This window comes from Scomber japonicus, chromosome 4, assembly GCF_027409825.1.
Source record: "Scomber japonicus isolate fScoJap1 chromosome 4, fScoJap1.pri, whole genome shotgun sequence".
In the NCBI taxonomy this organism is placed as follows: Eukaryota; Metazoa; Chordata; class Actinopteri; order Scombriformes; family Scombridae; genus Scomber; species Scomber japonicus.
The window spans coordinates 8,268,730-8,286,656 of record NC_070581.1 but is presented as its reverse complement, the minus strand read 5'-3'; the positions used below and the strand labels follow the sequence as shown (position 1 = coordinate 8,286,656).

The following is a 17,927-nucleotide window of genomic DNA, read 5'->3' as shown; positions in this document are numbered from 1 at the left end:
TTACATGTATTTCTTTTTGTGTATGATTCAGATAAAGAAATACACACTTTTCACATTTGTGTGGACCTCCTGTTGTGCTTCTGGATATGTGTGAGCATGTGAGGTGTGTGTGTGTGTGTGAGGTCGCCACGGTAATACAGATACTGTTGATTATCTCCGTTACACATGTCAGAATGAGAGGAACCTCCTGATGCGTACATAGCTATCACATGCTTTTAATGACATGCCTATTACACCCACACACACACACACACGTTCATAAATCAGCGGTGACATATCAACATATCACCGTGGAGACGTGCGTATGCGAGACACTTTGATTATGATATGCTAATCTGACCTATAATTTACTTCCTGTCATTTCTCTGTCATCTCCCCAGTGTCCTGCTCATATGTTCATCCTCCCCTCCTCTCTCATAGCAACTCCATTTGATTTACTCACTGTATGTATTTCTCTTATTAGAAACTATATTGCCAAAGCGGTATATAAATATAAATATATATATATATAAATAAAATAAAATCAATATTTAAAACAACACAACAACTGTTCATCCAATCAAGCCATGCTGAGTTGCTTAATTGCCTGGTTTGACAACATATGCTGTAGTATAAAAGAATCAAAGGCCACTCACAGTTTACTGAAGCCTTATCTGCGTCTGTGCGGTGAGATTGTGATTATCACTTTCTCACCTCGTCGCCAAAAAAAAGAGGGAGTTGATGAAACCGAAGTTCATTTTCCCAAAGACGCCCATTAATTTCACACCACTCCTCACTAAATCTGCAACTGCTTGGCTTCTCTCCAGCCCACCATAAAATGTCAAACTAAGCACCGGGGAGATCGAAAGCCTCCTCCTTCTTTAAGAATTAATGTTAGTTTAACAAGAAAAGGGAATTTCAAAAAAAAAAAAAAAGTGTTAATGGCGGAGTTAATGACTTCCTCTCCTTTTTTTTTTTATCCTTCGCACCTTCAGCCGCTGCAGATAGACGACGATTTCTGCGGCCAGGACTTCAACCAGCCTCTAGGGGGCACCACCGCCATCGAGGGCATCCCGCTATATGTGGACAAGGACGACGGTATGACTTCTGTGGCGGCTTACGACTACCGGGGACACACAGTGGCGTTCACCGGCACACGCAGCGGGCGCATGAAGAAGGTAGGCATCCTGGAGTGTGTGTGTGTGGGAATGAACGCTCATTATTCTCTCTGTATGGAATGCACGGTTGCTATTGTCAGATTTTTGATGAGTCATGATGTATTCATTTCAAGTTAAGGACTATATGCTTTTAAAGCAGGCAAACCTCAATGATCATTCAATCCTCTTTGGCTCGGGAGCCTTTTTCAAAGCCCTCAGTGGATAAATTGGACTAAATGGATAAATTGGAAATCACAGGTAAAGGGGCTATACAAAGTTTTTAAATGGCAGTGATGGTAGTGTTATTTTCTCGTGAATGTCAGTCATAAATTATAGTCATACTGTACAAAAGTGATAAAAATGAGACTGTAATAGGGATTCAAATCCTCCTGCTTGAATACAATAATGTGACTGTGTGTGTGTGTGTGTGTGTGTGTGTGTGTGTGTGTGGGGGGGGGGGGTTCCATGCTCTACAGAAAAAACATTTCTGCTTTGAAGCAATTTTGTGTCATTTGGTGATGTATTTTCAATGGTCATTGGTTTTGGCATTGCTGACAAATGGTTTTGTCATCAAAACTCTCATTGCAAACATGAGCTATAAATGTGCATGCGCGTGTGTGCGCGTGTGTTATTGGTATATTTTCTCTTCGAAGTGAATGTCTCAAAATGTGTTTTTCACTGCTTTGGCATTGAGATTGAATGATTTTAAAATGTAGCAAATAAGACGCATACAGTATAAGTTGAGAGAAGAAGAGAAAAAAGGGGTGCTTTGGAGCAGCTTTGGAGATTTTTCTCCTGCAGAGGAAGGTTTTTGTGTGTTTCAGTGTGAAAAGCTGGGTGTTGTGTGGAGCTCATGCTGCTTGACAAACCGGAGCTGTGTGGGGTTTATCTTGCAGAGTGTTTTTTCGGTGGTCTAGTCACAGGATTAAGAGCCACAGAGTGTTTCTGAATGACTATAAGGTGGATGAAGATGATTCATTGTGTCTTCAGAGTGTTTTAGGTGAGGGAATCTATATGGGTATGAAGATGTTTGTGTGCCTGTGTGTTTGCAGTGGGACCATCAAAATCTCAGTCATATTCAAGCAATCATTTCCCACCATGTTCAGCACACACACATACATGTAATCTCTGTGTGTGTGTGTGTGTGTGTGTGTGTGTGTGTGTGTGTGTGTGTGTGTGTGTGTGTGTGTGTGTGTGTGTGTGTGTGTGTGTGTGTGTGTGTGCTCCTCAAGTAACTATGCTGACCACTCATTGTCTGTGCCAATCATCAGCTCCTCTATTTAAGATCTGTGTTCTTTCTTCTGCAGGATTCAGGAGTGAATAAAACAGTCACCACCTAAAATAATTGAATAAATACATCCATAAAAACTTACAGTCCACATTTCACTGTCAAAATTCTCCCTGTAGTTGTTTTTTAGGAACACAGTACCGTTATTTTGTAGTTGTGGATGACTTTTATTTTAAATGATGTCTTTGTGTTTTCGTCTTACTTTCCGTCACATTCCGTTAAACTCAACTCAAACTCATTTAAAACATTCCGCAGCCACTATTTTTAGATGAGTTTGACAGTTAAGGCATTAGGCCTGTGTGTTTCTGTAGCTGGTGGAATATCTGCCGCAGTAATGCTGCTGTCAACTGCTTTTATACAGACTATGATAATATGCACGACACACAGGCGTGCAGACACACACATGCCTCCTTACACAGCTTCCTGTCTCTGGTGTTTTGCTAAGTCGACTGAAACCTAGCCCACTAGTCCTTGTGCCTGACCCCTGGGCTGTGTGTGTGTATGTGTGTGTATATGTGTGTGGGCGCGTGTAGATAGATGATTTGTGTGCGCACCGAGTGTGTGGGGTCAGCAGATCCTGGATGATATCCCGCCGATCGGAATCCCATTTCCCCTCAGCCAGCGTGCCTTCCTGTGCTCGGGGGATGCAGGGAGAGGAAGGTGAATACGGAGGTGGAGGCTGCCAGCGTCCTTACACAGATCAATGCAGATGCTGCAGTAACATACAGTGGTCTATATGAGCAGGGAACCGGCGAGACAAGACACCCATTACAATAAATCAGCACCCATTCAACCTACAGCCAGCTCACCAAACTTTACGTGCGTTGGCGCCAGTTTAGTCTTTCTCTGGGAGAAGCGCTCTGATACAGGAAGTGATTAGATTTAGCTTTAAATTAAGGCTTTTTCAAGTTAATTGGACAACAACTGTTAAATGACTGGAGCTAGATTTTGTACAAAACAGAATTTGGAAGATGGAACAGGCGGGTGTAGGGCTGGGATTAGAAAGAAGGAGAAAAGTAAGTGAGTCTGAGGCAGATGGAGAGAGATGGTTACAGGCTGTGTGGTTTTATTGCTATTCATTGGGAGTTAAACTGCGCTCCTTGGCCTAATGAAATGTAAAGCTGCAGCGTATCGATGTCTTCACACACACACACACTCTCACACTCATTAGAATTCTTACAATGTGACTGTTGCTAAATGTGTGTTTGCCTGGGTGGACATGTCTCGGCTGCTAGACTCCCTTTATTGATTGATCTATGAATATATAATCACTAGTGTAAATCTTAAACCTAGGCAGTCTATTGTGTAAGTGTCGCTGTCTTTGTCTGCATGTGAGTGCTGAGTGTGTGTGTGTGAGACAGAGACAGAGAGACAGACAGTGCTTTAACTTTACATCAGCATGACTATTCAAAATGACCCGACTACCCAAGCACATAGCACATATGTGCAAAATACCCACCTAACATTTCCATGACTGTTGAGTGAATGACTACAGGTTTTCACTGTGCATGCAGATTCTCACACTACTGGATGAGCTGACCCTGACTTCAGAACAAATTAGCATCCTATTTGTAAATCCTTTATTCTCTTCATAGCATTTATAAGACACAGTGGAGGACATGACCTGATGGTGCATTCTGGTCATTGGTAGGAAAGACTAATGTTACATTGAATGCTTAATTTAAATAAAAGTGACTATACATATGTTGAACTGAGCAGTGTGATGGATTTTTCACAATCTTATAAACCAAATAATGAATTAAGATAATGAAAATAATAGTTAGTCGCAGTCCTAAAATGTAGAACTGCTGAAGATAAGATTTATCTGTATTGATCCCCCTTGGGAGAAATTCAAATTGACACAGCAGTACAGAGGAGAAAAGTAGCAGCGTAAGGGTGAAAGTGTACTAAAAATAGAATCAACAATAAATAAGACAAAATAGGATAAAATAAAATATTATATTCAGTAAACTGGATATATAACCCTGCAACATGCAGAGGTTCCTGAGATTATATGCATGTGAATGTCCCTGAGATTTACATACAGAATATACCCTCATATAAAAATGAATGTGCAATATGCAGAAAATCTGAAATATATACATATGCAATATTCCTGTGATTTACATAGTAAGGTAAAGTAACTGAGTCTGCATCCTAGTACTAGTCAGTAGAGTGGGAGGTACTGGGAGCTGTGGTGCTGTGCAGTCTGATGGCTGATGGTATTAAAGAGGGTTCCAGCATGATGGACCTAAGATGTGAGATATTATGCTCCAAATAGGATTTATTTTCAACATCAGACCTAAAGAACACATTATCATAGTGCTCTAGAGATTTCAAGTAAGACTGTGTAACCTTGGATGAACAGCAGACACTGTGACCACAGGTGACCTTTATGTGCTCGTGATTTATGGTGTGTAACAGTTGCACATGCAAAAAAGAGTCATGAAGTATCATAAATGTTCATTCCTAACCTTGGAAACAGTAGTTTGAAGGAAAAAACTCAACTTAAACAACACCTGCTAGCTTTTTTCTGCTGCATTTAAGAGTCTTCTCAGCAAAAGGGAGTTTGTAAGTTTACCTTCATTTAAAATTCTATTGTAAATGACTCCGCATTGTCTGTTATATGACACTAGACTGTATCTTAAAGTGTGCCAACATTAGCTAATGATAGCCACTACAAGCTAGAGCCTACACCAAACCCTTAAAAGATCTGAACTTGGTAACAAGGCTTTTTTTATTACCCTTTAAGTTAAACCTTTTACTTTTAATAGAAAAATGTCTTTCTGTTTTTCTAAGCAACTAACAAAGCAAACATGTATGGTGCTTGATCATGTGAACTATATTGCCACCATACTTGAAGACAACACCAAATGTTGCATGTTAACCAATCCCGGCACCAGAGGAAGGTAACTGGCCAGGCATTTGGTATTTGTGGGTGGGAAGCTCAGAAGGTTAAGCAAGCTTCTTCTAAACAGAAAGAGATGACAAAGATTAAAATAAGTAAAGCTAAAAGTGTAAAGTCGACAAATGGAAGCAGAGCAACAACAACAAACACAACACGTCTGGTTTCCATTTCAGAGCAGAGATGCTGAACAGGAGGACAGAACACACCTGTACAAACAAGGCAGGATTTTTTTTTTTTACTCCTTGTAAATTTTATTTTATATATCTCCCCCGAGCCTCATGGGCCTTTCCATGGTGTCAGACCCGGAGCTTGAGCCCCAGTAAGCCCATGTATTAAAACAGTATTGATACTGATTTCTCCTGGGAGGGCGGGCCTGGTCATAACACCAGGTCTGATGGTAACACACTGAAAGATGTAGGATGATGGAGTCAGCATACAGTAGAATGTGTGTATTGGAGTGTAGGTAACAGTCTGCAGGATGTAGGATTGTCACACAGTATGATGACAGAACAGGCTGTGTCAATTATTGTCAAAAGCTACCAGTCTCTTGCCTGCCAGCCAGCAGCAGTACATATATATATAGTATATGCAGTATATACTATTGCTCAGTACTTCAAAGTCACACATGATTACGTTTTTCCTTCAAATGCCAGAGTACATCACTTTGTAGGTAGACGAGGTGTAGGTGGGGTACCGATACTTTTTAACAGCATGAAATTGCACTATGGTCTGCCTTCTGAGCGCTTTGCCAGAAACACCCTAAAAAAAAAGCCACCCTCAGATCTCAGTAAAAACCTGGAAATCCTTTCATTCCCCTCATTTCGTCTGCTCTTTTGTCTACCTGGGAGAACAAGGCACTCTTCGTCGCATCAGGCGAGATGAAAAGAAACTCTCAACAGCCTGAAGTATTTCCAGATTTCGGAAACAAAAAGAGGCAAGGAAGACAGACGGAAGGGGGGGGCAGAGGGAGAATTACTCAAAGTGGTGTATAGGTGTGTGAATGTGTATACGTGTGCGTGGTGGGCGAGGTGGGGATGGTTTCATGTCATTTCATCATTTCCCTGCTAGCAGCAAATCCAATTACTTTTCCCTTTCCTTTCTATCTTGGAAGATAGCCTGAGTGACAGGACCGATTGGAGTGCAGCGCTGCGGAGGTAACTGTGCCAACCGGTTGATTGACATAATGCTGGCACTTCACTGCCTTGAGACAGGGAGATGAGTAATACTGGTAAGACTTTGGGGGTTGCTTCTCAGGGGCCAGCGAGGTAGACCGGAGGTTCACCAGTCCCGCTCCTCCAAATGTACATCCCTCCCACTCAGAGTTCTTCTACTTCCCTCAGTCTCAAACACCCTGTTAACAACATATCACCCCCTTAATGACTTCAACCTTTCAGCTCTCAACTTCTAAGCACAGGCTGGCCACCATCTCTTAAGTAGTATATAACAGTACACTGTCTACACCAAGATTAGAGAACGGTGAGATCAAATTAAAATAATTGTAATCTTGTGAATAGGACTGGCCCTTACAGATGCTGAGCAGATGTATCAGTCGATAAACTGCTGAGTCGACTTGCATATTGTCAGTCATCACTGCTTTTTAAAACCATGTCATTAGGCCTTTACAAAAAGTAACGCATGATGACAGCATGACAGGCTGTAAACTTTTACAGATTCTCTAGATGACCTAAATAATAGCTTTGATGGAAACAGAATGGTTGGAGGCAGAGCGACTGTATTTCCAGTGTTAAATACAGTGAAGTTGGCCAAAGTACTGTTTAAACAGAAGTGTACAAACGTCTCTCCCGTCTCCTCCGCTGCTGTCCAGTGTGATTGACTCTTCAGGCTGACAGCGCTGTCAGCAGCTGGCAGGAGAGACGCTCTGTGCTTTTTTATACCCAAACTGATATCATGGTGCACATTTTTATTTCTCTGACTGTGCGGAAAGCTGACGGTTTCACAACACAATTGATGAACAGCAGTATTAAAACAGAAGGCTTACAAGTAAAACATCAGACTCACGTAGGCTGAAATTAATTTAGTTTGTGGTGTGCTTGATTGTACTGTAACTGGGTTATAGTAACCCACACAGATCTAATATATCACATTTGTAATACATTTAAACAGTAACCCCCTGCCTGATTTGATGCATCAGTCGACTCTGAGTACCTGTAAATGATCTTGTAACACTTGTGACTTCCAGGTTTGGAACCACAGGTCTAAGCACTGGGACACCAGTTGCTCAAATCCCAGTATCCAGTCCATGAGAGTATCTCTAATCTCTTCCTGGAGTTTGATATGGCCAAGCAGGCATTGGCTGTGCAAGCTTAGCAGTAAAACTAGCTGTCAGAATGATAAAGCCTAATCAGGAAACATGGGATGGGAGGTAATTTAGCATGTGAATGCTAATTAGCACTAGCATTTAGACTGGCAGATGATTGAAGCAGTGCATCGGCTCCTCAGCCTGGTTAAATGGCAAAAACACCAGGCTGGAAGAGATGATTGATAATCTTGGGTCGGCCTGCTGTCTGTTATACTGTTTGTGTGTGAGTGTGTGCGCCTTTAGAGATTCCCCTCTCTCCAATGCAATCTCATAATGAGCAGATGAGAGTAACACCTGAACACACTAATTCCATCTTTATCCCATTAACTAGAAGTTAGTGGAGTAATGTCCTATTAGTTTCAACAGTCTGAGGCTTTCTTCCCAGAGTGAGTGTCAACAAAATTGAACTGACACACACATACACACTTTTCACACATTCATATGTACACATAGTAATTAGTACAATAGCTGTTTGTTTAGGTATTTTAAAAGTATGATTTAAGAGTCTCTCAGTGGTAAGGTGCTGGGTATTATTATGCTGGACATTATTGGGCCTTTTCAGTGTTGCAGTGCCTGTGGACTGGCAGAACAAGGTGGTGGTCCCCATCTTTAAAAAAAGGGGAGTGGAGAGTGTGCTCCCACTTTCGGGGATCACACTACAAATTCTGTGTTTGTAGTGTTAATCTATATCAATGTGTCAGTGGAGCACTGTTTTTGTGCTACTGTGTCTGATCCTTTCTGAATGAAAGTGGGAGACATTGTGTATTGTGTGTAGCCTGTTGAGGGAAGACTAGTGTGTAAATCTTTCACAGTTAATATTAGTGCTGTAAGCGCCGCTATTGTATGAGTGAATTATCATCCTATTCTCTCCACCAGTACTTCTTTACACTCATCCTCCTCAGGTCTTATAGTTTTCCTGCCTACACCCCCCACCCCCTACCCTCCACTCCCTCTCACTTACAGTATATGTCACCTTCAGCTCTCTCTCTCCCAACTGAGGTGGGCTAGATGCCCACAAATCTACCTCCCTTGAGAATTTCCCGCCTGATCTGTGTGTGTGTGTGTGTGTGTGGCGTACTGTCCTTCTCTCCTCTACTCCTCATTCTCTCTCTCCTCTCCCTCATTCTCCCCATCTCCTCTATCCATTAGTACATTAGTATACGTCAGCCTGCAAAAAAGTGCTATCTCTGTCAAGCCTTTCGTGAGAGAGAGACACAAAGGGGCGCAGAGAATGAGAGAGACAGATACAAAGACAGGAAGAAGACACAAACAAGATATCTTAAATGTGCTTGTAAATTAATATATTGCATCTACATACATTTTTATACACGTTTGCCTGGAGGTTTGTTCAAAATTTGACAAATTTGCAATTTCTCAAGTTAACATTGATGTGATAAATAATGATGTAGATTAAAAGCAGCAAAGTGACTCATTACCATTAACTTTCTATGGAAAAGAGAAGTGATGAGTACTTTGGATTCCTGATATCAATCGTTTATCCTACACAAATAAATGATAACATTAAATTGATTGCATACCATCGCTTACTTTCACAATATTTTGCATTGGATCATACTTTTAATGGAGCTCAATGAGGCGGTTTTGACCGCTGGCAGTAACAGACTAGGCTTTTTATAACCAATACAGGCTATCCAAAAAGTCATTAATATTCCACAATCATGTGTTATATTTCTAAACAGATTTGAACTAGCTGTAATATATTCAGCACATGCAAGGCACGATTTTAAGTGTCCATGCGACAGAAAGCAGAATTTGTACATATTCAAATGAATGTCATACACATTATGATGTTATATATATTCATAGTTTGAAAAAAATGTGATTTGAAAACATTTTGATCTGAAGTACACCTGAAATGGTTTTCTTTTGAGGAAATAGCAGCACTTCTTTCTTTCTTTCTTGCTGCCAAAATGATTCCATGCAGAAAACGAATGCATTAGCGTGAAACTGAATCAATGGGACTTTACCTTGGACCGTCTTCCACACTTTAAAATGTCTCCCCATCTCATCTGCATATAAATTCCCCAGCTGTTACTTATTATAGGAGGAGAAAAATGGACATTAGGTTGAGGGAAAAAAAGAGGAAACCCTTTTTTTCAAAGTCAGTACACCATCAGTTGAGGATGGAGTGATACAGAAATAGTCCTTTAGCGCTATTAGAGTGATCTGAATTACAAGAGCAGGATCTCTGCTACCTCGGGGACGGAGGCTTATATGATACCGTTCTGCATCACTTATTAGAGACAGTCACTGCTAATGTGCCATTGTGGTTGTGGGTTCAATTCCCAGGTGGGCTATCACTTCATATGTATTACCCCTGTGTCCTTGAGCAGGGCATTATCTCAGCAGTCCCTCTGGAGAAATACGGCTCAGTGTTAATGGATGGACGATGTGCATGGAGAGCTAGATGTATATTAGTGAGCTAATGAATCTTTGATAAGAAGGAAGGCTTTGTGTGTGTCGAGAGACAAGAGGAAAGATCACAGCGAAACCTATCAACTGTGAGATGGCTTTAATTCACACAAAACCCTTGTGGAGTCTCACATTGGAATTTGGCCATTATGAAAAAGTAAATGATGTGCTTGTTGGTTGCATGTAGCATATATCTGAAATAAATGGACCCTTTTATACACTGTTTTTGCCAATGTTATTGTATATGTCATTCTAAACCTGGAGAGCAGAGCTTATCGCATTAATCTGTCACTCCAACTCTTCCTGGATAGTATTTCATTGTATTATCGGTGCCTCAAACAACATGCCACCATTACTGTAGACCACTGGAGTGCTGGACTGCTGGTTTTGGTCTGAACAGAGCCTTAGATGTCAGTACTTTAGGGATTAAAAGCTTTTTTCTTTCTATTGTACATTATATATTGACTCTACATGTATCCATGTACCACATAAGGTAGTAGATTGTGTAACTTGGGGCTGACAGGTTAAGTGGTTACAAACAGTTACAAGCTTTAGTCACTGGTAGTAGCTTCTTATTAAGGGATTTTCTCTTTTTGGCCACTTCAGGGCAACAGAACAAGATAAAAAACACTCCTCTTTTTGCTCAGTTTTGGTCTCCACCAACTCAAAAATGGAGGCTTTGCTATGTGTGAACTAGTTGCTTATTTTATCTGTCAATCATTTGGTTCTGGAAAGGTAGCATTCAGTAGTCTTCTGCCTGCCACAGCTGGAAACAACGATGATTTAAGAAGTGAGACTGAAACTAAACAGTTAAGTTGTTGGCAGTAAAACAAAATCAATGAGCCGAAAAATGCTGAAATTCCCCATAGAGCAGAGGAGAACTGGGTAATAATTCTCTAGGGGTTCATCATCATGATCATCTCTTTTCACGTTATAATCTGTTATTATTGTAAAAATCTTGATGAGATTCATAAATATTTTTATAGTCTAAATCTACACTATTTTCCCATGCTTTTTCACTAAAGGGAAGAGCTGCAGGTGCAGACATCTAACACTCACCATGTAAGATTGAATTAAGGAACACCTTTTACTCATGAGCATATCACTGATTCATGAGTACAGTACAGTACAGTGAATATACAGTCCATACAATAAATGCCAGTAATACTGACCATGATAAAAAAAAGGGCTGTCTTGTATGGATGAGCCGCATGCCAAATTTGCACTTCAGACGTATCAGACTTTTTCCATGTTTAACAGTTTCCAGCTGCTTCCCTCGCTATGATGTCATCCACATATGTCTACAGTATGAATGCGGCATATTGTGGCGGCGAGAGGGAAATGTGCAACAACAAATAAGCCAGTGTTAACCCCATGACTCCAGAAATGTGGGACCCCTTAACCCCTGTAGACATCACCAGTGGCACTGGCACTGAGTCAGAATGTCCCGCTGCTGCTGCCGGGGCATGTACGGCCACGAGTGCAGACAAACAACAGGCGCACACACAGACACACACACACACACACATAGGCAGACATTCAGCAAGAGCCAGCTATGTAGTCAGACAGCTGTTGTGCTGATGACCGGTGTCAGGTGCCAGTGGCCTGATTCAAGCTGGCTAACCCCCCTCACATCACAACATGTGTCTGCACAGATAGGGGAGGTGATGGGCCGACATGTGTCTGTGCATCTGGAGAACAACTGGCATGTTGGGAGTAGCTGTGTGTGTTGTGATGACTGCTGAGTAGCTGTGTGTGTGTGTGTGTGTGTGTGTGTGTGTGTGTGTGTGTGTGTGTTTGTGTGTTTATTGTGCACTTTATTTGTGTCTATGCAGGTGTATTCTGCTGTACCTTGTACTAGCATCAAGAAAAGGATGCTGCTTACTATGTATATGTGTGTGTGACAGTCTTCAGTATTAACATCAAGGGAAAGATGCTGTCTGGACGGGTGTGTGTTTATGTCTGATTAGAGGGCAGAAGAGCCATTGCAGTGTGTGTTTGAGTGTGTGTGTTATGTTAATCTCTTGCACATCTAGGGAAGGCAGCAGCCTGCGTGGGTGTGTGTATGTGTGTATACATGTGCATCTGATTAGAAGGCACATGCAGGAAAGGATACAGACAGAGTGTACAGAGGGCCCATTTCCCATTTGTTTGTGTGCACATGAGCAAATGTGTGTATCAGTCTCTGAGAGATACTGATCCTTAGATTATAGAGAATCTCACCCTACTTGTGTGTGCGTGTGTGCGTTTAGTGTTTGAGAGAGTTCATCTTCATCAGTGTGTGCTGTGTTTAGTGTAGGAAGCAGTGTGTGTTTACATATTACAGCAGCTGTGCTTTCCTCATGTAAAATGGGGGCTGCCCACCTGATGCCAGGGCAGCTTCCACTCTAATAACACACTATGCACACAAACACACACACACACACACACCCAAACGGTGCCAGCGGACGTTTTTTTTTATACCCGAGTGTGCGTTTGCTGCAGAGGGGGGAAGAGAAAGGGGCAGCTGCAGTGTAAAGCCTTCCTCAACTGTTCCTCTAGACTGCCCCATCTGTCTATCCATTTAATACACACACACACACACACCCATACACTAATGCATACACAGGGTCCTTCTGTCGTCTTATCAGACACACATGGCGTACTTCACACTCACTAGGGTCCGTCACGACAATTACTCTCATTCTCTGATGCGTGAAGAAAAACGTGCGCCGTGACTACAGAACACCATTCGTGGCATTTTCTGTTCAAGCAACAGTTTAAGCAGACGAAACTGTGTCAGGAGGTGAATCCGTGGTCATGTACAGATGGCTGACAATAATGAACAATCATGTAATAATGTTGGCACGCACTCGTCAAGTCTCAGGAATATTGGATTAAATTTTGTGCCATAATAAAAAACACAAAAACACGTTGGCAGGCAAACCGTCCAACAATAACCGCAAACCAAATGTATCATCACTGCAAAATATGACAAAGAGCTACAATGTGAAATATAAAGAAATTACAGCTGCAGCATGACTGCCACTCACACAGGCTTTTTGGTTTTTTTTAGCCTTCAGTTAGAAGGGGGCACTTGCTTGATCCAGCGCTGTTATCATTGTCCTCACCTTCTCCGCAAGTGCTTCAGTCCAACTCAAAGCCGGCTCGTCAGCCAGACACAAGGACAACGGGGGCCACGGCTCAGCACCCATATGTTAATGAGAGAGACAGAGAGATGTGCCGAGACTTGACGGCGGGCGGGGGGTCAAGGGGACATAATGAAATAGAACATAAGAAGGTTGAGTGCGAGGGACAGCGTTTGTCAGAAAGAGAGAGTTAGAGCGTCGTCCTTGATGATGTTTATGATATTGATTGGCTACTCTCTCCAGAAGCTTGCTGATTTCTGATTTGGACACTTGCGAACACTGTGATTGCAGCGAGAACATCTAATGTCTCGAGTGGCCTCTGCAATCAAAGACAATGACCCTTCACTCTATGTACACTCTCTAACACACACGTTCACACACGCACACACACGTTCACACACACACACACACATATATGCGTACTTACTTGCATACAAAAAATTGTTGCTTTTAGCCTCATTCAAGGTGTTTCATTGTAGGAATCGTGCTGCTGTTCGAGGAGCTGGTTCCGGAAGTGTTGCGTGACTCATAGTTTTTAGGAACTCTGCAGCTTGGATTGTCATGAAAGTTTAATCTGTTTAAATCATCAGTACAAAAGATGAATAACTGTGTTCAAAAATATATGGTTCTTTGATGAAAAGGTAAAGGTACAAAGCTGGGAACATAAAAGATTCAAGGTAAAGTTAACTACTGCTCCCAAAGAAACCAAATCAATCAATGAGCTTAGAATTCAGTCACATGTGCTTCTGACAGCTGGTAGAAGCTAAAGATTACAGCGTTGAGAAAAGTGACTCTACAATCTGCTACTTGAGTTGGTTCGGTTTAAATATCTGGGTCACTTCTGATTGAATTCAGTAGTGCAACTTAAACAACTTCTGCCTCTGACTGGCATCTTCTCCATAGCAACAGCAGCTGAGGCACCTGGGTATTGTAGTTTCCTTAGACGGCCGCCAAAATCACAGACAAGAGAAAAGAAAAATCTGAAATAATACAAAATGGGTAAAAACACTTCTGGAACCAGTAGCCTCTCACACTTCACTGCTGTGATGGCAATTAAAATGATGCCATAAGTGATAGAAAGGATGTCCAAAACTATACAGATACCATGTGATCAACAGTTGTAACATTCATAGCACAATAATGGCTAGCTCTTTATGGTAATCTTTGTGTCTTTTCTTTCACAAATTTGCATTTTCTCTTCATGTCAGTTCTCTTTCCACGCCCCTCACCCCCTCACCCCTCCCAGCCTGCCTCCCCATGCGTGCTTTAACTGATCTGGTACAAATGCAAAAATCCAGATTATACTTTGTGGAATGGCCTAGCTGCATGACTGTCGGGCTGCATCAGACAATTTTAATTTTTAATTTTTATTGTTTCGTTGCTTTTAAAGTATCAGAAGTGAGGTAAGACACAAACCAGCTCTAAGACAGACGGACAAACGGATAACAGACACACTGGGAGAGCACTACACAGCAAATATATGCAAGTTGATGGCTGGAGAATGGACGAGGACAAAGACTCAACCAGAGCTGATGTTCAGCCATCTGGTCTGCGTGCGTGTGTGCGTGTGTGCGTGTGTGTGTGTGTGTGTGTGTGTGTGTGTGTGTGTGTGTGTGTTTGAGGGCCAACTTCTATTGTATCTGGATACAGTGGAGAGAATGACTTAGATTACCAAGACTGATATCAAAGTCACACTCTAGGACACGCTCCAAGTGCCAGCCCTGCACAAATACACACACACACACACACACACACACACACACACACACACACACACACACACACACACACACACACACACACACACACACACACACACACAGTCCCTGTCTCTCTGCAGCCTTTTGGTTTTCATTGGGAAGTGTACAAAGCATTTAGCTGAAAGACAGGCAACCGTTGCATCGTGTGTGTGTGTGTGTGTGTGTGTGTGTGTGTGTGTGTGTGTGTGTGTGTGTGTGTGTTGAAGTCTCTCCTCTAATTGAAGTGTACAGTGACTTGGCAGACTGCCTGATATTGCAGAGTCATATGGAGGGACAATAGAAGATGACACACACACACAGAGAGAGAGGGAGAGAACACACACACACAGAGAGAGAGAGAGGGAGAGAAAGAGAGAGGGAGAGAAATAGAGAATAAAAAGAGAAAGGATGGATGAGTTTTATAAACCAATGACAGGTGAGGACTGGAGAGAAGTATAGGAGAGAAAAGAGGATGGAGGGGTGGGGGGGGGGGGGGGGTGGGGGTAGAGAATGGGAATGAGCTGATGATGGAGAGAATTAGACAGTAACAACAGAGCTAATGGAGTTAGCTTTCCCCCCAGTGGATCATAATGCACCAATATTACATTTCAGATACTACTTCATATGTTTGAAGTCATATCTCTAAATGGCTCAGATATATATATTTGATGAGAACATTCCTTTTAGCCTTTTTATTAAAAGAAAACCAGCTAAGCACATTCACATTGGAAGATATGTGGGTATTGTAGTTTTTATTTTAGTATTGTGTGTTTCTTTTGTGTGTTTGTCATCACTTGTCTGTATCTCTCTGCGTCAGTGGTGATTTTGTGTGGCATCTCAGGTGTTAGCTGTCACACACACACACTAATTAACAGTCAAAATAAGAAGGCTTAATCTGCTCAGTATTGTCGCTCCACAAAGTGTGTGTGTGTGTATATGTGTGTGCGTGATTTGGTCTTGTGCTCCTGATCACTTTCGGAGCCGAGCATGAGTTATTCGGAGCTTCAAAAGCACCAGGCGTTTAGCTTGACTTGACTGTGTGTGTGTGTGTGTGTGTGTGTGTGTGTGTGTGTGTGTGTGTCTATATGTGTGCTGTGCCTCTGTGTTTTCTCCTCTCCTCCAGCATCTAAAATTAAATCCATAAAACTCTTGAATCCAGTTGTAGGAGGTGTTATATTTTTCACCATGTCATTTAATTGTCATTTGTTAGTTTAGATTAAAATAGAGCATGTTTAGCAGCACAGTGAGAAATTCATGAATGCAGCCTCTTTCTAGCTTTTGTCTTGTTTTTTTTATATATCTCATGCTCCATCCACTTCATACTAGCCATACCCTCCCCCTCTCTCTCCCTCTCTCCCTCTCTCTCTCTTTTCATTTTTCCTGATTTTTACATAAGAAAACACGTTCCCCGCACACACGCATGCATAAGAGGAGCAGAAATGAGCAGCCGCGTTTGAAGCCTTTAACACTCAACCAGAACCATCCACCGATGAGCCAGAGCAGTGAGGTTAATCCGCCAGATTACATCAGATTACAATGCACTGGGGAAGGCTGAATGGGAGATTATGGCAGAGAGATGAGGGATAGAATAATGGATGGATTGGGAGGGGAGAGTGATAGAAGTTAAAGGATCAAGTATAGATAAAGGGATGGATGTTTTGATGATATGAACTCTAGTCGAAAGCATTGATTCATCTATGGGGTTTTTTTTCAACAGAAATACCAAACACATTAAGCAGTGTAGCTTTGTCTGACCAGATGTTCTTCTTTGTGTCATGACTGAAAGGAAATGGTAATAATATGATATCTCTGTTGCCGTGTTTTGATTAGACTGTCAAGCTAAATTTAAGAAAATGTTCCTGAACATAAAATACAAATGAAGTGTATTTCTGTCAGCATGTTTTAAAGCGTAGATCCAGATGTAGTAAAAGTAGCATGCAGTGGATTTGCTGAAACTGCTTTTAAAATATGCTGCACTCGTTTTTTTTTTAAAGTCAGGCTCTTCATCCAGTGAAACAAGACAGGAGGACAAATTTATCGACCTTCATTGACAAACCCCTCTGCCTTACGGAAGCTACTGCATTTAATGAAATTTGAGGTTTCCCTTCAGTATGAATCATTCATCTGAAACCAACAAGTCCTCCAAAATAAACAACTAAACACAGTATTTGTGGTTGCCTTCCCAAAAAAAGACCCATGTGAACATTCTCTGACCCGACAGGATGATGTTTGTCGCCGCCGTCCAAAACTGTTTTCTGGTGTGTGTTGACATTCTGTTCTCTGACCCAGTGGCGTGACATTTAATCCCTGAGCGGTCACGCTGGTGGTTAATGGAACCATGAGACCTTTTGAGATTTCTGACCAGGTCAGTGGACCACACAGCTGCCTGTATCCATGCACCATAACATGACTTCCTCAAACTGTTAGAAAACACTCCAAGAGACACTGGTTAATGTGGTGGAACTGTACAGCTTCGGTGTAATTTCTCTACTGTAGACTAAAGAAGCAGCCTAAAGAAGCATTTTCTGATATATACAACTTAATCCATTAGAGCTAAGGCTGCAAGAAATGGTGCATTTTCATCTGACTAACAGTACAAAAAGTAAGTAAAGTAAAGTAAGTTGTCATGACCTGGCTCAGAGTTCAGACAAAGAAAGGAGAACACACATGTTTGAATAAAAAAGTATAGTATAATAATATAATTTTGAGTGCTAAATATGAACCAAACATATGAAACAAACAAAGAAGGGATGTTGCTAATGGGAGACAGACTGAGCAGGCCAGCTTTTAAAAGGTTGTACAGCCTACAGCCCAGGTGGACTGCTTCTGGCCGATGACCTCCACTCTGTTTGGTTGCTTCCTGAAAGGAGGATGAGGAAAAAAGGGCAAGAAAATTGGCCAGGCAGAGTAGAATAGAAGTGGTCTTACAAAGTCTATAAAGATATTCAGTTACTATAATTTAAGACACGGAACAG

The 17,927-nt window shown here is 41.7% G+C and overlaps 1 protein-coding gene across 1 annotated transcript in view; it reads left to right on the top strand.

The window, feature by feature from the left end:
* LOC128357993 (plexin-A1-like) overlaps window positions 1–17,927 on the top strand; it is a 221,860-nt gene that overhangs the window by 22,455 nt on the left and 181,478 nt on the right. The window contains 1 exon segment of the mRNA XM_053318444.1: window positions 975–1,157. Coding sequence (XP_053174419.1) covers window positions 975–1,157 — 183 coding nt within the window.